At 50.1% G+C, this 22,057-nt stretch overlaps 2 protein-coding genes and 1 long non-coding RNA gene across 9 annotated transcripts in view; 2 read left to right on the forward strand and 1 right to left on the reverse strand.

Annotated features, from left to right (window-relative positions):
• The window catches only part of ANXA6 (annexin A6), a 48,649-nt gene extending 46,380 nt beyond the window's left edge, over nt 1-2,269 (forward strand). For both annotated transcript variants that reach the window (XM_027077405.2, XM_027077411.2), the window contains one exon: nt 1,845-2,269. In XM_027077405.2, coding sequence (XP_026933206.1) covers nt 1,845-1,904 — 60 coding nt within the window. In that variant the 3' untranslated portion in view covers nt 1,905-2,269. The remainder of the gene's footprint in view (nt 1-1,844) is intronic.
• LOC113604693 (uncharacterized) lies at nt 186-19,294 on the reverse strand. 2 transcript variants are annotated; one of them, XR_003426728.2, is made up of 3 exons: nt 18,870-19,294; nt 11,207-11,319; nt 186-8,830 (listed from the first exon to the last, which is right to left on the reverse strand). It is a non-coding gene; the product is annotated as an uncharacterized LOC113604693 (long non-coding RNA). The 2 variants fall into 2 exon arrangements; XR_003426725.2 differs by having other exon boundaries at nt 10,848-11,319.
• TNIP1 (TNFAIP3 interacting protein 1) overlaps nt 13,579-22,057 on the forward strand; it is a 52,427-nt gene continuing 43,948 nt past the window's right edge. For 2 of the 5 annotated variants that reach the window (XM_027077439.2, XM_053200035.1), the window contains exon 1: nt 19,385-19,535. The gene's annotated coding sequence lies outside the window, so the exon portion shown is untranslated. Of the gene's footprint in view, nt 13,652-19,384; nt 19,536-22,057 lie in introns of those variants that run through there. The other 3 variants (XM_053200027.1, XM_027077433.2, XM_027077446.2) reach the window with 3 other exon arrangements.

The following is a 22,057-nucleotide window of genomic DNA, read 5'->3' on the forward strand; positions in this document are numbered from 1 at the left end:
TCAGGACATTGATAAACGAAAGACCTACTTCATTGTGTATACCAAAATAAATTCCAGATGGCTCGAAGGTTTATAAGGAAGATTTCCAGATAAAATAGCCTATTTTTTTTTGAAGACGACTTTATTGAAATATTATTTATAGACCATAAAGTGCACCTGTTTTAAATGTTTATTTATTTTTGAGAGAGAGTGAGAGAGAGAGAGATCGTGAGCAGGAGAGACATAGAGAGAGAGGGGGACAGAGGATCCAAAGCAGGCTCTGCCGGCAGCAGAAAGCCCACTACGGGGCTCCAACTCACAGACTGTAAGATTGTGACCTGAGCCAAAGTTAGACTCTCAACCAATGGAGCCACCTAGGTGACCCAGTATTTTTTTTAGCAAACTTAATGAGTTGTGCACCATCGCCACAATCCAGTTTTAGAACATTTCCGTCATCCCACTAAGATCCCTTGTACCTCCTTACTTATTCCCACCCCTGCCCGCCAAGCGACTCTGTGTCTCTATAGATTTGCCTTTTCTTGCTATTTCATAGAAATAGAACCATGTGATGTGAGATCTTTTGTATCTGACTTCTTTCACTTACAGAGCCCATTTTTTTGGCTTCGAGGTTGGCCAAGATCTTAAAGTTTGATACTGGGCTTGGCCGACAAGACTGGGAAATGTTATAGCAGCTTCACACAGACTTGGTGGGGAGGATGTACATTGTTAGCACATCTTTGAAGAGTAGTCTGGCAGTTTTCAAAATGTTAAATGCGTACACTTCGGACTTGCTGCTTCTGTATGTGGGAATTGATCCTATAGACCTAGCTACACATGTTCCCAAAGATGTGTAAGAGAATATTTATGTAGCAAAATATTGGAAGTCCTCTGTACAGAGCTGGTTAAAGAAAGTATGGTACACCTATACGATAGAGCACGACACAACCATGAAAAAGCTTGAGGAGGCTCTATCTGCTGATTTCGGATCTACTCTAAGCCAAAAAAAGTATGCCCAGAATAGTGTGAGTGCTATGTGTCCATTTGTGTAGAAAAGGGACATTCTACACATATACATATTAGTATATGCTCAGATTGTTGCTGGGAACCCGCACAAGACAACAGTAATCGTAGCTCTCTCTTGATTTGGGGAAAGAGAAGTCAGGAATGGGAGATTTTTATTGTATCATCTTTCCTTTGACTTACATCGTTATTTATAATGATGATTTTTTAAAATGATGATGATTTGTTATAATGATGAGTTTACCAAAAAAAGGGAAAAAAAGCATATATCATAAAAATAAAAATGACAGGAGCCACTCTAAAAAGAGGGAGAATCTGGCCTCCCACAGTTCTGCTGGAGGCCAGATATTATGTGTAAAAAACACAATGACATTCACATAAATTCCTGCAAGGGCCTGGTACTCAGTAAGTGCTCCACAGTGTCTGTTCAAATAAGGAATCTCATTTGCGCATGTGTTAATGGCTGTGGGAGGAGGAAGGGAAGAACAGAGGGCAGGAACACTTCACAGAAGAAGGGGCATCAGAGGCCAGGCAGGATTTGGGAGTGGTGCAGAGGGCATGCTGGACACAGGAGTGGTAAGCATTAAAGTAGGAAGATGAACCTAGATGCTCCCAGAAGTGGGGGAGGGGGGTGAAGCCACCAAGCTTCATGGGGGTCAGACCACAAAAGGCCTTGAGGCCAGGCTGAGAGCTTGGACATTTTCCTGAGGGTAGTGGGGAGCCACAGAAGGGACATAGTCACGTTTGTGTGTTTGGGAGACATTAGGCTGACAACAGCTGGGAGGAAGGGGCATCGAGGCCATCAGGATTGTTTTAACTCATTGCTCTTCCTCTGCCCCTGCCAGGGTGACACCTCTGGAGACTTCCTGAAGGCCCTGCTGGCTATCTGTGGAGGCGAGGACTAGGGCGACCAGCTTTGGCCGGCACCTGTGCCGAGAAATGGTCAGCAGCACCAGCCGCCATGACCGAGCCTAACTGCTCCAGCTCCAGAGACTAAGGAAGGGACAGGGGTGGGGGGAGGGGGTCAGGGGTGGGCTTTTGTCTTCAGCTGGGGTTTAGGAAAGGCTCCCACTCCCACAGGCCACTGAAGGCCCAGCACGGTCACTTCTGCTCACATGTGAGCAACTGAAGAGCCGTAGCCACAAATCCCGTCCACCTCCACTCCCCATCTTCCTCTTCAGCCCTTCCCAGCTTCCATCCCTTACGGCAGCCCTTGCCCTGCTTTGGGCTTTGTCAAATCCAAAAACATACTGAGCCTCTGTCTGTGAAATGAGTGAAGCGTGTGCTTTGAATGGCAGCGTGTGGTGGCAGGTGCCGATTAAGTGTCCTGGGGGAGAGAAGGGTCGGGTCAATGCCTTCCAGCCAATTGCCAGTCCCCCCACTGTTTCACCACTTGCCCCCATCCAGAGAGATGGAACCGGGAGTCTGGCTACCTGGGTTCAAATTTGCATCTGCCACGTGTATGCGTTCTAGCTTCAGGCCAACTTCTGTCCCTGCCTGAGTCTCTACTCTCTTATCTACAAAGTAGGAGAGTTGGATGAAAGGATGTTGGCTTTCTCTAACATTGACAGTGTAAGATGTGCCCCCAAGTCATTCCCTTTCCACTTTCCTCTCTAACTAGAAACAGACATACAGACACATAAACATATTTCCCACGGGGTCTGTGTTTTTGACCTAGACCTGCCACTGGATTGTCCTCATGACAGCCTGAGGTATTCACCCACCCAGGAGTAAGTTCTACCCTCATGCTCTTGACTGGGAATCCGAGTGAGAGTCTGAGCTAACATCTAGCCTGGAAAGGCTGCCTCAGTCCCCTCCAGGTCTCAGATACTCCCTCCTCCCTCTGCTGCCTGGACGTGTCTCTGTGCATTCTTCATTCATTACAACCAAACCAAAACTTCCTCTTTTGAGCTCTTCAAGGGCACCAGATGTGATCGTGATCTGGGGAGGCCCGCGGAAAGTTTCTACTTTGTGAAGATCACTGATAAGCAGCAGCTTCTCCGTCTCCCTTCCATCGGATGTGTTTCTGCTCTGAGACTTGGGTCTGAAGTTGTCTGGTGAGGGTGACAGAGGTGCGAGGGCGCCTGCTGACTGGGGGGCCCTGCTCCCTATCCTGACTGGCCTGACCTACTTTGACAAATCAAGTGTGTCTGCTATAGTAGCTGTGCAGGGGGCACGGGGTTTGGGAAACTTGAGTGACCTTGGGCCTGCCACTGCCCTTACTGGGCCTCAGTTTCTACATTTGTACAGTGAGGGGTTGGATCCAACGATTTTTTTTTTAATTTTTTTAAATGTTTATTTGTTTTTGAGAGAGACAGAGCGTGAGCAGGGGAGGGGCAGATAGAGAGGGAGACACAGAATCCAAAGCAGGCTCCCGGCTCTGAGCTGGCAGCACAGAGCCCAACTTGGGGCTCGAACCCACAAACCATGAGATCATGACCTGAGCCAAAGTCGGACGCTTAACTGACTCAGCCACCCAGGCGCCCCTGGACCCAGTGGTTTTAAAGAGTCCTATCTTCATCTCTGCCATAATGAGGCTGAAAGCAAGATGGTCTTTCTTGTTCTGTCCTCCACTTTCTTCCCTCCACCAGGCTGAGAACCTACATCCCAGGAGAGTCAGCTGAGAGCTTTTTTGGGTATTTACCCAACTTACTGCAACTATTATCAAAAGACAAATTAACAGTGGTTAAAAGCTGTGGAGTCAGGCCCTTGCCGCTAACTGACCGTGAGCATGGCATTTCTGAGCCTCAGTTTCCTCATCTAGAGAACAGGGCGTCCAGTTCCACCCATCTCTTAGCCTTTGAGGAGGAAATGAGGTGTAATGCAGGGAACTACTCGGCAGGGGCCTGCCTTGCCCGGAGTCAGCTGTCGGGCACCACCTGTCCAGAGCCAGGCCCCGTTGTAGGAGGCTGATAAGTGGATCCCAAGATGTTTTCTGATTCTGCTATCAAGTCAACTGCAGATCACAGAGGCACCCAAAAACAAACAAGAAAGCACCTTAAAAACATGTGCTGAGGGAAGAACAGTTCTGGGAGTGGCAAGGAACGAGTGATGGAATCGGAGGGAATAGAAGGGGGAGGCCCCCTGAGGCCAAGGGGAACACACAAGCAGAGAGGCCAGGAAAGTCTCGAATTCCCAGAAACCGGGAATGAGGATAACTGAAACTGATCACTCGCAATGTACAAGCCTGTTGTAGTTCCTCAAGGTGCAATTTTCACTTGCTTTTCAGTTAAGGTGGGTTGCATTCTGGGATTGGTCTCTAGTAGGAGGGAGACCCTTAGGGCTTGTGGGATGAGGCAGACGGCATTAGAAATGGGAGTGTGAACCCAACTATGGGGGAATGTCAGGATTTTATCTTACACCACAGGGGAGCCTTTGGAGGTTCTTAGAGGGAAGGTATGCATCTAGCCACACACTTGAGAAAAACCAACCGTGTGAGGGAAGGGTGGCCAGTTGGAAGGCTAAAGCAACAATCCCACTTAAGACTCAGGTGCCTGCAGAGCAAATCACATTTTTTCCCCCTTGGAGCTGTGGCAGAGGAGGCAGCAGCCACTATTCAGAATCCCTGCACTTCATTCATTCATTCATTCATTCGTTCATTCACTCTTGCAGCTTACACTTCTGGAATGCCTCCTGTATGCTGTGCCATATGTGGTGGATACTAAAGATATCAAAACTTAAGACTGTTGCCTCCTAATCCTTGAGAGCGGACATTTGAGTGTCCCTGTCACCCAGCTTACTCCAAAACACGCTGTTAAATGACACCGGAGATTGCTTCTGTGGCCAAAGTTCAATGGAGAGAAGTGGCGGGGGACTAAATTAAAACTAAAAGGAAAGAGAAAGCAGAAGCCCAAACCACTGCTGTCTCAAAATGGGAGAAAAGGAGGATGGTGGTGATGTTCTAAGTGTGGAAGGGGCCCTCGGAAAGTCTCACCTCCCTCTCCCTCTCACAGACAACCGTCCCAAGGGCACTTAGCGTTTCTGCGGCGGGCAGAACTGGAACCCTGCAGTCCTGCCCCATCTGGTGCTCTTGGACCCCCGCCCGTGTCTTCTCCCACTGTCTTCCTTCTTCCCCCTTCTGCCATGGGGCTTCTCTCTCAGCCTCTCCCCAGCTCCGCCCCTTGCTCTTGGCCCGGCCTCCTGACTCCAGCCCTGCATTTTCCGTTCAGAGTGAACCCTTCTCAGAAGCTCCAGACTGGGAAGCTCCAACCTCGCTCTTTGGGGCCACAGGGAAACATCTGAAGTGAGTGGCCGGGAGGCAGTTGCCCTTCTAACCCGAGCAGAGAGCCGCTATTTGAGAACTGCCATGGCCACATTTCCAGCTGTTGGACAGCGGTGTGGGAACTGCTGGCTATCTGGAACGCCCTGATGTTTACTGTGCCCCAGCTTTGCTGAGAATAATGGGTAATCCCTCGGGAGGAGGGCAAGGGTAATCACCCTTATTCTAATGAGGAAACCAAGGGTCCAAGCGGTCAAACTGCCTGAAGGTACAGGACACATGTGGATTGAGCTGGAAATGGTCTTGCAGCTCATCCAAACCAACGCTCTTGTTTCAGGAGTTCAAAAATCAAGACCCAGTGACCATGGTCTTACTAAAGGCTAGGTCTGGGGTTAGCACCTGGGTCTCCTGATTCCTGCTCTGCTCACTACTCACAGGTCTTCCTCCTCTTGGTTACGGAAGCCAGGCTGAGCTGAGAATGGGAGGGACAAGTGTCAAGTTGCCCAACCCGAATTTCAGAACCCAAAAGCAGCACATCGGTGTTCTAACAGGCCTATTAGACCTCAGGTTTCCCCAGGCAGACTTCCTCACTTTACAGTTGGGTTAGGCAAGCAGGAAATTCTAGTTCTTAACTGAGCCCTCTACTCAGAGGTTAACATATGGAGGCAGGCAGGCTGGCTGGATCGAATCCCAGTCAGCCACTTAGAAGTAGATAAGTCACTTGGCCTCCCTATGCCTTGATTTCCTCATCTATAAAATGGGAATGACAAAGGTCGCTATTTCACAAGGTTGTTGTGAATCAAAGAAGCCAATGCATGCACATCTCTGAGCACACTATCTGGGACATAATAAGAACTCAATAAATATCAGCTCTTTGGTATTAATAAGTAGGCTAGGTTCCATTTCATAAAGGAGAAGAACCCAGAAGGGGAGTCTAGGCTAAAGTGTGGACCTTACCCTCCAGGCCTTGGCCAGCCCCAAAGGTGCAAGGGACAGGAGTAGAGATGTCCTTTAGAAAGACATCTCTGTGGCCAGTGTGAAGAAGGAAACGGGCTGGGAGACCATTGGACTGGCTTGCAGTGTTCCTCCGATATAGAAGGATGAGGACAGGAGCCAGGGCAGGAAAGCAGACATGGAGAAAAGAGCCTTAAGAAAAACATGGTGGTGTGAGAAACCAAGGAAACTGCCCAATCTGCCATGGGGGATTAGAGAGGGAGGGAGATACAAAGCCAGAGGTAATGTCATTACCCGGGAACCCAGAGGCAGCAGGTGCTTTTACAAGCAGCATGTGAGGCCGGAGACCTCCAGTGCAGGCCATCTCACTGCCCACCTCTCAGGTGAGAACTGGAGAAGCCATACGGGAGCTGTCTGGCAATGGCTCCTTCCCCTGGGCCAGCTGTTGTAGCAGTTTGCAGAACATGCATTTCCTTCTGTGGGACGGTCTCACCCCTCCCTCTCAGCTACCCCCATCTGCCTAGTGTGCTGCCAGCTGCAGCCAGAACCACCTAGTGGCTACCTCATTGGGATGGCCTTGGACCTTGACCTGGAGATAGCCATGGGCGGGGCTGGGAGGGCCTGATAGGTGAGCAGGGAGGGTGGGGAATGGATCTAGAGATCCCAAGTCTGTGCTGGGCTAGTGATTTCTGTTCTCCCACACGGCTGGTGTCCACTCAAAGCCCCCAAATCCCATTTATCACACACACAGAATTCCACATCACTGCCAGTCATACCCATGGGGACACACCATGTATATCCCAGAATCAGAAGCACACTGCTGGTAACACACACACAGAAATGCACACCGTGGACCACACAGGAAGATAAAATGATTAGGCCCACAAATACGCCGCTCAGAAATACAGATACTGTTGTCCATATGCGTACTACACAAAACTCCTCACACAAGTACCTAGACTCGCCTCTCACACGCGCTCACCAGAGCATGTATGCACTCATACTTTCCTTGGCACACAGCCTTAGTGTGTGGCACACAACTCCGGGAATCACTGACCTGCCTGCTCTCGGGTATGTTCTTCGACAGCAGAACAAACAACCAGGCTCTGTGGAGAGCAAACTTTGCGCCCAAATGCTCTGGACTTGAGCTCTGCTCCTGTTTGCAGCCCTGCTCTGGGGGAGGCAAGACCAGCTCCTTGGAGAACCAGGCAGTAAGCGGGATCCGCCTTTGAGAGGAACGAAATCCCCAGGGAAGTCTTTGTGGAGTAGTGAGGCTCAACTGAGTGAAAATTAAAGAGGCAGGAGGGAGAGATTTGCTGTCAACAGCCCACGTCCCGACTCGGTCCACTTTTCAAGGAGTGTTCTAGAAGCTGGCGGTGAAAGGGTTAACAGTGCCACTGCTGCACACCCCACCTTCGGGCTTTGGAAAACCTGAGTGCAGGGATTTGCCCAAGCGGAGTCAGGGTCCCTACGTCCCCGCTTGCCTTTTAGCTGTCCCCAGGACAAAAGTCCCCAGGTGAGTGAGATGGAAACCCAAAATGAAACTTTGCTAGGCTTCTCCCACTCGAGCCTTGTCACTGTCACTCTGGTCAGCGGCAACAGCAGCGGCTCCAACTCCACCCACAGCATTGCTCTCCAAGGCCTTGTGTCCCCTTGGGGGTGCACTGCGTTCTCTGGGGCAGACCTGCCTTCCCCTCACTGGGCCTCAGGCCCCCCCCCCCGCCACACCACCCCGCTTTCCTACCTAGGTGGCTGTTCTGGGGACAAGATGAGACGCAGCACAGGAGGAGCCTAGCACAGTGCTGTCTCCCTTTGCCCCTCTCCCGTTCTGGGGTCCAGGTTAATTGGAGTGCATCATTTGCATAGACATGAGACCTCACCCCGGGGAAATTCCCCCTGGTGACCAGGCTTCCTTTCTGAGGTCAGGCCACATCATCAGACTCAGCTCCTTCCTCTCCAGCTTGCCCCAGCCTCTTACTGGCTTTGGCCCCTGGTATCTGGCAGGTGGAGATCCAAGTTCCCAGATTGAGTCCTATCTTGTGACCAGGGATGCTGTCCAAGAGAATGTGAGGGTGGAGGGTGGGCTAGGGGCCTGGAGCAAAATCAGAAGTGGTCGTGACCCGTGCTCGAGGGCTAGAAGAAAGGCAGCAGGCAGGAGGTGGTTGAGAAGCCTAGTAACGCCAGCTTGTCAGGAACTCCCAGCCTGGCCTTGGGCACAGGTCTTCCCCTCCCCGAGCCTTAGTTTCCCCTTCTGTCCAGCCAGGGGAGTGGCCAAGATAATCTGTAAGCTTTGTTCCAGATCAAATGAGCTAAGAAGCCACTTCCTTTAGCAGCACAGTCTTGCAACATTCGTCCTTGGATCTTCTTCCTTTGACAAGAACCTTGCAACATACTGCCCTATATCTGTTTTTCTTTCCTTTCCTTGGAAAGCACAATTTTGCAAAATGCATTCCCGAATCCCACTTTCCAGATGCCGACAGAACCAACATGTACCTCGTCTCCTCGGAGCGACTTGGTTTGAGGTTTAATTTTTCCTTTCACATCCACTATGTAGAATGCCGTGTGACCACAAAAAGTGGAACAGAGCTCCCTTTTCTCCAGATTCTAAGATCAGTTGTCCTCTTGGTCTCTGACCCTGGTACTGAGAAGGCACTTTCCCTGGAACAAAAAGGGGGAACAATGAGGTCCTGGGACAACCTGCATCAGAACCAACTCTTAGAAAGGCAGCTTTGAGAGAGGGAGTCACAACTTTGAATCACCTGGGGAGCTTTTAAATACCAGTCCCAGGCCACCCCCCACCCAAGATTCTGATATAATTAGTCTGGAGTAGGGCCTGGGCATCTGTGTTTTTTTAATGCATTTAAAATTTTTTATTTTAGAGAGAGTGCAAGCAGGGGAGAGGGGCAGAGGGAGCAAATCTCAAGCAGGCTCCATACCCAGCACAGACCCTGACTAGGGGCTCGATCCCAAGACCCTGGGATCATGACCTGAGCTGAAATCAAGAGTCAGACGCTCAACTGACTGAGCGACCCAGGTGCCCCGAGCATCTGTATTTTTACAAAGCTCTTCAGGTGATTCTAATGTCCAGCCAGGATCGAAAGCCACTGATCTAAGGCCCTACCCAAGACCAAATCTGGTAGATGCTAAAGTTGATGAACCCCTGACCTATGATATTCTTTATGAAATTATCCTATCTATTTATTTAGTTTTAATTTTTTGAGAGAGAGACAGAGCGTGAGCAGGGGAGGGGCAGAGAGAGGGTGAGACAAAATCCGAAGCAGGCCCCAGGCTCTGAGCTGTCAGCACAGAGCGCGACGCTGGGCTCAAACCCAAGAACGCGAGATCATGACCTGAGCTGAAGTTGGACGCTCAACCGACTGAGCCACCCAGGTGCCCCTGAAATTATCTTAATGGGCATTTCTTCTATGCACACAGGTATTCCCAGGATTATGCATGGACAGAAAGAATTGACTCCCTTTCACAGATGAGGAAGATAAAGGACAGAGAGAGGAAATTGCTGCTCAGGTCATACAGGGTTAGTAGTGGTCCTGGCACCTAGTGGAAGCTTATAGACTCAAAGTATTTTGGGGGGCACCTGGGTGGCTCAGTCAGTTAAGCGTCCGACTCTTGATGTCGGCTCAGGTCATGATCTCACAGTTTCTGAGTGCAAGCCCCACATCAGGTTCCACACTGACAGTATGGAGCCTGCTTAGGATTCTCTCTCTCACCCTCTCTGTCTCTGCCCCTCCCATGTTCGCTCTCTCTTGCTCTCTCTCAAAAATAAGTAAAAAACAAAACCAAAACAATAAAAGAACTTTTAAAAATTTATTAAATTTTTTTTTTTCAAAAGTCACGGATTTGTTACATGGGTGACCCAGAGAAGTATTAGCAGGCTAGTCCCACTGGTCTGTGACAGTGAGTTCTTGGCTGCCTTTCTATGAGCAGATAATTCTTACTTTGGAGTTAGAAGACCCAGTTAGGGATCTTTGACCTTTCAAACTACTAAGTACTGAGATAACCCCTGGGAGCTTACTAAAAATGCTGCCACTAGGACCCTGTCCCCCAGAGAATATGATTTCTTAGGTCTGTGGTGGGACCCAGAGGTCGGCCCAGAGTCCTGGGCTAGGTCCCAATGGTACAAGGATTTCCCATCCTTGAGGAGCATTCAACAGACTTGGTCAATCAGGAAACCCAAGGAGTCAAATTTAGCATTTGCTAAATAAATATCGACTGACTATTGTGAGACTGGCCCAGTGCTGCTCCCACAACATCAATAAGACCAGAGACGTCAGGGTTAGAGAGGTGGGATTGGGTGATTAGGTATCAAAGGAGAGGGGCCTGTGCATATGCAAATTTCACCCATCTTTTGAGGTCTGGCACAGGCCTTGTCCCCTTCAGGTGACCTCTGCAGATATGACCTGAGTTTGAACTCCAGCTGTGCCATGTGTTAGCTGTTGGCTTAAACCACTATGAAGATGAGTTTCCTCATCCAAAACACAGTGGTACCAATCTCACAGGGTTCTGATGAGGAATGCATGAAAACAGTCTACTTAAGAGCCTTTAGCATCAGGTCAGGTACATGTTCATCTTAAATATTAGCTATTACTGTTATTATTTCCTGATCGTCTTGGCCAGCCCTGATTTCTCCTTTCTCTGAACTTTTGGACTTCCTTACGGTGTCAAAATGGAAGGTCCCTTAGTGATCATCTTGTCTGATTCCTTCACAGTCTAGAAGGGGAAGCTGAGTATCAGAGAAGGGAAGGGACTTGCCCAGAGCCACACAGCAGAGCCAGGACTCAAACTTAGCTCCGCTAATGCCCAGTCCAAGGGCCTCTTCTTTCTTGATGTTCTTCCCGTGGCCTGAACAAAGAAGGCAATTTCAGAAAATCCGTGGCTGGACAAAGAAGAGGTGAGAGAGAAGACAGGGGAAGTTAAGTGTGTTCAGCATTCCAGTAAGGAGAGCCCAGAGCTAATCTTCCCCCAGGATGTGCAAGCCGTGTTCCTAACTGAAGATTCTAGTTCATATGGGTCTACCTCCTTGAGCCTCCTTAGCCCTTCAAGGTCCTGCCACCATTTATGATGCCATGAGCAGGAACCGGTCCAAGCAAGGCTTTGTGAACTCACAGAGGATCTATGACTATTGTGGCCTGTGGAGAGAAAATATCATGTTTAGAGGGAACACTGCAATCCAGGAATGTCAGGGCTGAATGACACACAATACCGATGAGAAATCTGAAACCAGAATTCCTCAAGGAAGGGACATTCCTCAATTTCACAGAAGGCTCTGGCTGACCCAGATGGCTGGTCACAGGTCACCAGGAGGCTTCTCAAAGGGAGCCAGGGACACGATCTCTCTCTCTGATGCTGAGTCCTGCCACCATCCTAAGTCCCAGTTGGGGACATAGGTGAGGGAGGCCCTGCAAGTTGGTATCAGAAGGCAGAGAGGGGAGCATCTGACAGCCTCAGTGTGAAGTGTATTTTTACTCCCTGCAGAGAAAAGGGTCTATGTGCAGGAGTGTGTATTATCCTTTGCACCTGGTCTAGCTCAGGGATTGGTGTTATTCGTCCTATGGAACTTTCTGTGATGATGGAAACATCTGCACAGTCTGGTATGGTAGCCACTTGGCCACATGTGGCTGTTGAACACTTAAAAAGTGGCCAGTGAGACCAAGGGACTGAGTGCAGTGTGGGAAACAGCACTAGACTAGGAGTCAGGAAGTCCCTTCATTTACTCACTTGGAAAGTCACTTCCCCTGTCTGGCCTTCACTTCCTTATCTGTAAAGTGAGGCTGTTGGGCCAGGAGGTGCCCCTAGCATTCCCCATGGGATTCCAATCCGAGGAACACAGAAGCAGCAGAAAACTGGATTCAGTGGACTCTCTCCCTCCCTCACCCCCTACCCTCCATTTCTCATCCCCCTGCTCAGGCTGAACGTGGCCCCATGTGACTTGGCCCTGTTTATTTCTCCAGGCCCAACTCTGTTACTTCCCCCTTGCCTGCTTCAAACTCCATGCTCCACTCAGAGTGAACAATTTTCAGTTCCCTGAATGTATTCTCTCTTTGCATATTCTATTCCCTTTCCTAAGAACACCCTTCCTTGTGCTCTCGCTTTGGCCATTTTCAGGTCTCAGCTGACATGTCACTTCCTCCAGGAAGATGTCCCAGATCCCCCAATCCTGACTAGATGCTCCCCTGTCCAGGCTCCTGTAGTTCCCTGTATTTCTCCTGCCAAAACACATCTCTACCACACTTTGTTATAATTATCTATTAGCCTCCAGCCCCCAGAGCGATGCTATCTGATAGAACTTTCTGTGATGATGGAAATGTTCTATACATGTGCAGTCTACCGTGATAGCCACATGTGGCTGGCTGCTGAGTGTCTGAAATGTGGCTAGTGCTCCTGAGAAACTGAGTTATTAACTTACTTAATTTTAACCAATTTATATTCAAATAGCCATGTATGGCTAACAGCTACTGTACTGGACAGGGCAGCCCCAGAGTCTGTGACCTCTGAGTAGGCAGGAAGTGGGTCTGACTGGTCCATTCTTGTATTCTCAGTGGTCTATAATGTTGCTGTTAAGAATAATGAAACTCTGGAACCTAAAGTGACCAAGAAACCTGAAATGATCCAGAGCCAACCCATCCCCTCTGAAAGCATCTTTTCAGTGGATAATGAACTGAGATCTTATGTTTGTAAAGTACTTGAGAGTTTACAAAGCATGTCAGCAAACCATTTTATTTCAATTACCTTCACAGGAGGCAGGCCCAGCAGGACTCATTACCCCCATTTTACAGCAGGGGATCACTGAGGCTCCAGATGGGGAAGTGAGGCTCAGGAGAACGAGCTGGTTAGTGTAGAGCTGGGCTGCTCCGTGGTGGGTAGGTCCCTAAGGCCCCACTTGACATCGAAATGAGACCCAGCACAGAGGGAAGGAGTGAGCTTTTCCTTCCCTGTGGAGAGTCCACAGACAATGAATGGAAACAGACGGAAAAGGAATGGGAGGGGGGGAGGAGAAAGTGGGCTGGGCATCTGGAGGTTTCCTGAGGCCCTTGGGGGCTGGAATCCCCCACCTCAGGCAAAGGAGGAATTAGCAGTCCAAGGGAGAACCCAGGGGTGGGCAGACCAGGTCGCCCCTGCCCCCCTGCCAGTTCCTGGTCCAGCCACAGAATCATCAGGCCCCCAGCTCCTCCCCAGAACTCCCTCCCCTCCCTGGAATGCTTGGCAAGTGATAGCCAGTCTGGGAAGCGACAGGTGGGGAACCGACAAAGAAGGGCCCTGTGCTCTGCCAGGGGGCAGGATGGGGCCTCAGCTGGGCCTTGTGGGGCTGCCTGGCGGCTGGCTCCTCCGTCTCGGGGAATTCCCCTCCTGCCTAAAAGTCAACCCAGCCCAGCCCTCCTTCCTGCAGAAGCACAGCGAGCAGAGAAGCCTTCACAAGGCGGCAGCCCCCACTGCACCCACCCTCGTCTTCTCCTGCCCCAGGTGAGTGACCCAGCCTGGGCGTCCATGAGCCAGGACAGGGGTGAGGGCTCACTGCACAAGGGTGCCGGGGCCACCAGATCACCCCCCAGCTCTGCGCCAAGAGCCACCTGGCCTCCTACTCTCCTGCCAGCTGGGTTTGGCTGGTCCCCTGTGCCAGCTCCCTCTCCCCCCCCCCACCCCCCGACCCAGGGCTTGGGCTCTGGGCCTCTCTGCCTCCTTGCCTGGCCTCATTCTCCTCTTGCTGCTCTCCTTCCATTTCTTATTTCCTCTTCCTGTCCCCCTCTTCTTGCCCCCTCCTCAGCCAGTGTTTTTCTCTCCAGTCGCTGCCAGTTCTTCCAAAGGGAAGGAAAAGAAAAGTCGCTTTTTGTCTTACCCTTCCCTGAAGGAAAGGGACTGTGCTCACCAGTGTGAATGTGGATTTGTGTCGGTGTTGAGAATGTGTGTCCATGTTTGCGAGCATGTGTCAGATCTATGGAGGTATATATGCATGGGCCTGAGCGCAAGTTCACAAGCATGTCTGTGTTGGGGAGTGTCTGGGTCATTATGTGAATGTGTGTGTGAATGTGAGCTTTGGAGGGTGAGTGTGTGCGTGTGTATCAGGCACTTTAGTGGTCTACAGCGAGGTAGGAAGAGACCAGGTGGGAGTCTAGCCCTGCCTTCCTTGGGAACACGATGGAAGGCTGGGACCCTCCTTAGCGCTGGGGCAAATGCATCTCTGGAGGGCTCTCTCACCTACTTTCTCCCTAGGGCTGGCTGGACCCTTCTGCAGTTGAACCTTTAACAGAGGGCCTCAGGCGCTGGGAGTGGGTGAGAGCTGGCAGGCAGTGGTGATACGGCCTCCTCTTTACACCCCAAGCAGTCCAGATTTTCCAGAGCTGGTCAGAGGCCCAGCCCAGGGAAGTCCCTTGCTAGGAGGAGCAAGAAGCAGAGACCAAGTCCCTGTCACAGCTGCTTCTGGGCTGGAGAACAATGGAGGGGGAAGCAGGAGGGACCCTGGGAGAGGGAGAATGAGAGAGGACACGGGGTGAGGCTGAAGGAGGATGGCTCTCTGGGCCCTGTCAGGGCTTCCCAGGATTAGGAAATGTCTGGTTCCCATGGGGCTGCCTCCCTCAGGGGATGGGCTTGGCTGGCCTCTCCCCGCTTCTAGGAGGGTGACAAGGAGCAAACTTGGATCCGAACCCAGATCTGGCTTGACATGCTGACCTGAAGACAGGGAGACCCAAGGGAGAGGAGGTGGACCAGGGGAAGCCTGGGGCTCCCAGGAACTGTGGGAGGTGCCTGGTTAGGCCACATATGCTCCGAGGCCGGGAATTTCCCCCAGAGTCACTTGGCTCTTTCCTCTCCGCCAGTGGCGTCCTAGAAACCCTAGTGTGACTGGCAGGCCCAGGGCCGCAGCGGAAACAGCTGGGAGGGAGAAAGAGGAAAACAGGAAAGACCCTGGAGAAAAAGTCAAGAGAAATGCCTTCTAGGCCTGGTGCTTCCCAGAACGCTTTGTGAGGTCTAGGGCAAGTTCATCCTCAGCTCTGGGCCCTGGGCATCGCTGCCTTTAACTCACCCCAGGCCCCGTGGCATCTCGTTACTTCTCTACCCTATGCATCAGACTCTACACTTCAGGTTACTGGTGAGGAAACAGGCAGAGGGCGATCATGAGGTGTAAGGGCAGGGCTGGGACCTAAACCCAGGTCTGTCTGACTCCAGAGCCCACACCCTAACCCTTGCATGGCATGCATGCTCTTGGAGGAGGGGGAAATCATGAATATGAGATGCTTTAGTTCACCTTAAGGTGCATAATGAATGTGAAAAGTTATGGACATCTTAAAGCCATCCTATCCATCCCTCTGGCAGTTATTGGGAGGTAGACAGAATTAAAAACGCTTCTTAGGCCGAGGGTGGGAAACAGAGACTATAGGTACTGCCCACTTATTTATTTCTTACCAAAAAATATGATTACCTATGACAATTTCAGTCAACATCATGTGCTCGATGTGCATTTCTCATTTAGCTATCACTAAAATCTCTCTCTCGTGTGCGCACACCCAATACCAAAAAGCACCTAGAATCCACCGTGGGTTTCATATTCCCAAGATTGCCCTGGGCTATGGAGACAGGAGCCCGGATGGAAGGAGGGGACCCAGACCCAGGATTGCTCTTTTCCTTGTTCATTAGCTGCTCACCTTGACTTTCATTCACCTCTAGTCAACACCCCAACTCACAAACTCACCTAATAGAGTGAGGCCGAGTTTGTTGGTTTTAGAAGCTTCACTTCCCATCGGTGGGGTGTGTGAAAATAGGACTGCTCTAGGAGCAGGAGCTGTGGGTCCTAGCCCTGAATGTGAACCACAGACTTGCTGTAAGACCTCCAGCAAGTTCCTACCCTTCTCTGGCCCTCAGAAGCTTCATCCCTATGAGAAAAAGGCTGGGTCTGATCCTTTCGAAACAACCCTTTAAAGACTAGCATTTCGAGCTCTGTCTTAGTAGCTGGCAAGCCTCTGGCATAATGCTCAAGAGCGTTAGGCGGTTAGGAGTCTGGATCTTCAGGCTCCAGTTACCTGTTGCTGTGTAAGACCTTGCACAAGTCATCTAACACCTCAAAGCCCCAGTTTCATCTGTGAAGTGGGGATGGCAGTGGTAATAACCTCATGGTGGCTGGGAGATACCCTGTTATGTTAAAGTGCAGACCTAGCACATAGCAAACACTCCATAAATGCTACCTCTTAACGTTTTTAATATGCTACCTCCACTCTTCTTTAGAAACTTGATTTGGAGCTTAATCGGGTATGGGTGAGTTTGGGGGTATGTTTTTTGTTTCCCTCAAACGTGGGCTTAGATCTTCCTTCGGGGCAGCCTTACTGGAAGTGGTGCAAGGGTAGGGAGTGGCAGGAAGGAGATTGGGAAGTTTCATGTTTTAAAACAAAACAAAATAAAACACAGGCCTTTGATTCTCCTCCGAGGTAGAGCTTTGTGCCCGTGGTTGTTGTCACTCTGGAAGAGCAAGAGGTTTCCAGCTGCCTGGGTCACTCAGCTTCCGGCTTGGACATCTCCTTCTAGATCTGAGGGTGGCAGGGGGTGCCAGGTGAGGGGTGCTGTTTCCCACTCCACCGGGGGGCTAGGGTCCCATAGAGGATGTGGATGGTGACATGGAACTTGGGGAGAATGCATTCCTGGGTTTAACAGTGAAGTTCTGTCCAGTGCTGGCAATCCATGTTTAGATGCCACTATCATTTTTTTTTTTTTTTACTTTAAAAAATGTTTATTTATTTATTTTGGGAGAAATAGAGAGAGGGAGAGAGAATGAGTGGGGGAGGGGCAGAGAGAGAGAGAGGGAGAGAGAGAATCCCAAGCAGACTCCTTGCTCAGCACAGAGCTGACTCGGGGCTCGATCTCATGACTGTGGGGTCATGACCTGAGCCAAAATCAAGTTGAGTCAGATGCTCAACCAACTGAGCCACCCAGGTGCCCCAATTTTGCTTTCTGTAAAATTACCACTATCATTTCTTGAGTGCCTACTGGGTGCCAAGCTTTGGGCTTTACTTGCATTATCTCACTTATCTTGATGATCACCTTAGGGGTAAAGTACAATTATTTTCTCCATTTTTTTAGGGAGGGACTGAGCCTTAGGGAGGCCACCCAGGTAGCAAGTGGTTGAGTAGGGGTTAGAACCCAATTAGTTAAATTCATAGCCTATGGTCATAATGAATGTTGAGTTTGTGTAAGAAAAATCATGATACTGGGAAAACAACATGGTACAATGGAAAGAGTACACATGACTGGAAATCAAGGTCATGGTTTCCAACCGTGAAGGCATCACTCAATGTATGTGGCCCTGAACAAGTCCTTTACCACACTGAGGTCTCGGTTTCCCTACCTATCAAATAGGGGATTGTGAACAATGGTCTCCATGGCTAATGTGGTGGGATGCTCTGAATTCAAACTAAGACTTAAAAGGAAGGATGGGTGTGCTCATGACCTTGAAGAGGTAAGTTTTCTCACATATTGTAAGTGTGAAAAACTATCCCAAGATTGGAAACCAGGCAAAAAAATGATCATATGACCTTTTTATGTAGTACCAGAGCACTGTCCAACAAGTCCACCTAGGGGTCATCAGACGCTTTAAGGCATGAAACTATTTGTCTAACTCTTTAAGGTCAGATATTTTACAAAAACAGTTGAAATGGTTTGGAAACAAAACGCAAATAGTTGGAGACTCTTCGTTTTTTAAAGTAAATTTCGGTGTTCATGAGAAGACTTAAGTTGAGAGTAGGAAGACAGCATTCCAGGAGGAGGCAAATTGGGAAGTGTAGACAAATAGCAAGAAGAAAACCATTTTGGGGAAGCCTAATGGGTGGTGGTGATGCCTGAGAGCTGCTTATAAACCGTGGGTTGGAGATTCTAATCCCCCTGTACCCCACCCCCCATTGGTGACACTCAGCGGTGCTTTGCTTGGCCTTTGCATTCCCTCCCCCCACCTCTTTAAAAATCAGAGTATCTTAGTACTTATCTTCATAAGTAAAATGAACCAGAATATTGTTTTGAGAATTTGATAACACTTTCGAAGTAACTTAAAGCATCCCAGAATTTGGAAACGTCTTTGAGGTAACTGAACTTACAAAGCTACAAAGGAGACTCCTTGGATTGGGTCTATATTTGGGTAGGCGTGTGTGTGTTTATGTGTATGTTCACACAGTCACAGTTGATTGACAGATCTCTCCTTCCCTAAAATGAGGGCCTGTATGAAATACCTCTCCAAATCCTTTCTGAGGATGAGGGCCTGTCAATGACTAAGTTTTCATCAGTTGCGGAGAAAAGGGTCTTTTGCAATCGATTTTTCATAAAGCTATATTTACCCCATGAAAAGAGCTGTCCTTTATTCCAAGTTCAGGTCCTTCCACTTTTTGAAATTAAAACTCTCTTTTAAATAAAATGACGGGCTTAAAAAGAAACAACAACAAAAAAGAGTTCCCACCGTTAAACCAAGCCGCTTCTTAAGGGTCTGGGAAATCCCACAGCTCTTCAGGGGATCTGGCCCACTTATATGTAGGCACAGTGGGAGGCGGGCTCTGGATTTGCCCACTTGGGTTTGAATCTTGGTTCAGCCACTTACTATCATCTAACCTCTCTGTGCCTGTGAATTTATTTACGGTAAACAAGGGGATAAAACCCATCTCACTAGGGTGGCGTGCGAAAGAAATCAAGTAATTAATGCATGCAAAGTGCTTACAATGTCTGGAGCAGTAAGTATGCAAACAATCTTCTTTAGGGGTCCTCGAATTTGTGGGAGCTCTATGAAGTTGTCCAGGAGCGCCCTGGACCCAACTCTGGGGCCCTGAGCTCCAGCTCTGGCTCAGCTCCAGATGCTTACGTGCCTTTTGGCAAGTCCCCTCTCCGCTCGGGTCCGTGTGCCCCTCCGCAGCAAGGAAGCGGTGGGGTGGTCTCTGCGGTTGTTCTCCGCTCTGAAATTCCGGCCTCATCCCGGGCTCCGGGGCTTCCGGCGCGGGGACTGCCGCGAGGGGCTGCCCAGGCTCGGGAGGTCACAGCCCGAGGGGCGGGCCTGCGGGAGTGGGCACCGGCGGCCGCTCCGCTGCACTCCGCCCCGGACCTCCCAGGGCGGCCGCTGTTTACCTCGTTTCGTCCCACCCCCGCGCCCGCGGGCCCGCCCCGGCGGCGTAGCGCCATTGGGCGAGCGGCCTGTCGATCTCCGGGGACTTTCCCAGGGGTAGGGTGGCCCAGCCCCCGACACTTCCTCGTCCCCGGCGCGGTCCTCCGCCCCGGCCGGGAGCCCGCGGAGTTCTGAGGGCCAAATTCTGGCCGCGGCCCATAACCTGTCCCTGGACCCGGGGCTGGGCGCGGAGAGCGGGGCGCTGTGTCCCAAGACCCCCACCCTCAGGTAAGCCGGCCGGGCGGAGCGAGGGTGGGGCGGAAGGGAGTCCGGGACCCGGCCGTTCAGAGCCTCGGCAGTGACCCGGCCGAGGAAGGGGGAGGTCAGGCCTGGTCTGGTGGCCGGGGCTCCTCGGCTTCTGGGCCCCGGCGCGTGAGGCCCGGGTGGCGGGGGTCGGGCCGTGGCGAATCCCTGCAAGGCTCGGAGGGCGGTGGGCGCGCCTGCGCACTGCGTGGGTGAACGCTGGGAACAGCGTACAGGCGAATGTGCAGAGCGTGCAGAGCCGCCGGTTAGGGGACAGTGGGCTGGCGTGAATCTGTTTACAGTGTGCGAGACCAGCTTGGGAGCAGTGTGCACATATAAGGAAGAGGAAAAGAAGTTATTGGGCGAAGTTATTGGGCGCTTTCCAAGTGCTGATTTAAACCTTTAACATGTTTTAAACTCATGTAATTGTCACATTTTCCCTTAAAATCAGTATTATTATTATCCCCATTTTACAGTTTAGGGAATCGAGGCGCTTAGAGATTGGGGTCACACAGCTAGGGAGTTGCAAAGTCAGGAGTTGAACCCGGGCCTTTGGCTTCAGAGTCCCTGCTATTCAGTTTCTTTTGAAAGAATTTTGCACACTGTTGGAAGCAACATTTGTGTGCATTTGCAGGGTAGACTAGTGAGTTTCTGGGAGTGATTTTGGATGTGTTTCTACACGTGGGTGAGTTTTCCACTGTAGGACATTTGTGTGTGTGTGTGTGTGTGTGTGTGTGTGTGTGTGATGGTGTGTATGGAAGTGGTTGCATTATACATTCATTAATTGTGTGTATGGAAGTGGGTGAGAGTTTTGTGCGACTGAATGAGAGATTGTGTTTTGGTTGGGGGGCCAGATACAGAAGAATCAGCAACATCCATCCCTACTTCCTTGCAGAATGACAGTACAGAGAAATCTGTGGATTCCCAGTGCATCATGTTGATTTCACAGTATCATTAAAATAGAATTTAATCAACATCTATTTTCCAAACAGCAGGGTGTGGTAGAGGGGAATTCAGCATCTTATGAGAAGTCAGGAAAGAGGATTCTTTTTTTTTTTTTTTGTATTCCTGATAACGGATATTGCATTAAGAGGCTAGAACATTTATTAGTACAAGCTCACAGGAATCTCGTGATTAATCTCCTTATTTTACAGCAGAGAGAACTGAGACAGTGAAAATCCAATGGCAGGAATGATGACAGTGTACATTTATGAACACTTACCGTGTGCTGGGCACAGTGCTTCACCTTCAGTATCTCATTTAATCTTTTCAACGGCTCTAACTGCTATTAGCTCTAGTGCCTAATAGTAGCCTCAGTTTTCAAATGAGGAATCGAGACCCCAAAAGGTTAAGATTTGGCCAAGACCAGTAAGCCTTGAACAGCATGGCCCTGTTCTCTTTCCACTGACCAAGGTGTCTGTCCTCTCTGTGTCCTGGGAAAATAGTGTAATCAGGAACTGGCACTTCATGGAAGCACTTGATCATGTCCCCCTGGAAGCTGCAGTTGTGAGTGTCCTGTATTCTACATACTTCTGTGACCCTGTGTTCCACCACCCCGGGGTGTCCTGTGGGTACCCGTGAGGCTCTCATGCTGAGGGGTGGTGCCTGCCCCTATGCCCACACCAGGTCTTTTGGGGCCCCAGGAAGCTAAGGGGTCTGACTCATACCCTTAACCCTAATGTTGCCTGTGAGTTGGGGTCCAGATGTCCTGGGCTGGATGGGGCCGACCTCATTTGAGCCCCTCACATTTGTAGGAGGCCGTCTGTCTGCCTCTGTCTCTGAGTGCTGCTTGGTATTACTTCTGCTTGCACTGCAATTTAGCCCCTGCAGCCTGCTTGTCTTCCCTCCAACACACCAAGCTTGTTCTTGACTCGAGGTCTTTGTATGTGCTGTTCCTTCTGCCTGGAACGCCTTTCCCCATTTCTTTACGTGGCTGGTTCTTCCTTATCTGCCAAGTCTCAGCTCAAATGTCACCTCTTTAAAGGGGCCTTCCCTGATCATTCTATGCAAAGTAGCCCCTTTTTTCACTTTCTGTCATATTACTATTATGTTTTTATACATTCATCATGCTCTGAAATAATCTTGTTTATTTGCGACTGAGAAAGTATATGTACAGAGCTTAGTGTCTAGAATATAATAATTTTTAGTGTTTACTTGTCTGTTGTCTTTCTCTTTTCCTGGGAGAGAAGGATGAGAGCAGGAACCACTTTAGTGCATGTGCATTCTTGGTACACGAGTGTCTGGGGTAAGGCTCTGCTGGGTTTGTTCAATGGATGCGTAGAATAAAAGAAACTAGAATAATGGTGCATTTCACCCAGGCGGGGAGATGGGAACACACTTGTCCCCGAAGGGTAGTGGAAGCGTCAGTCGGAGAACCAGAACGTGCTCCCCAAGGGATTTTTTTTTCTCTCTCTCTGATAGCCAGCACGCTTTTCCTGACCACCCTTGTGCCCAGTGCTTGCAGAGGAACATGATGCTTGGGTACATAAGGAACTAGCTTGGCCGTC

This window comes from Acinonyx jubatus, chromosome A1 (genome assembly GCF_027475565.1).
Source record: "Acinonyx jubatus isolate Ajub_Pintada_27869175 chromosome A1, VMU_Ajub_asm_v1.0, whole genome shotgun sequence".
NCBI lineage: Eukaryota > Metazoa > Chordata > Mammalia > Carnivora > Felidae > Acinonyx > Acinonyx jubatus.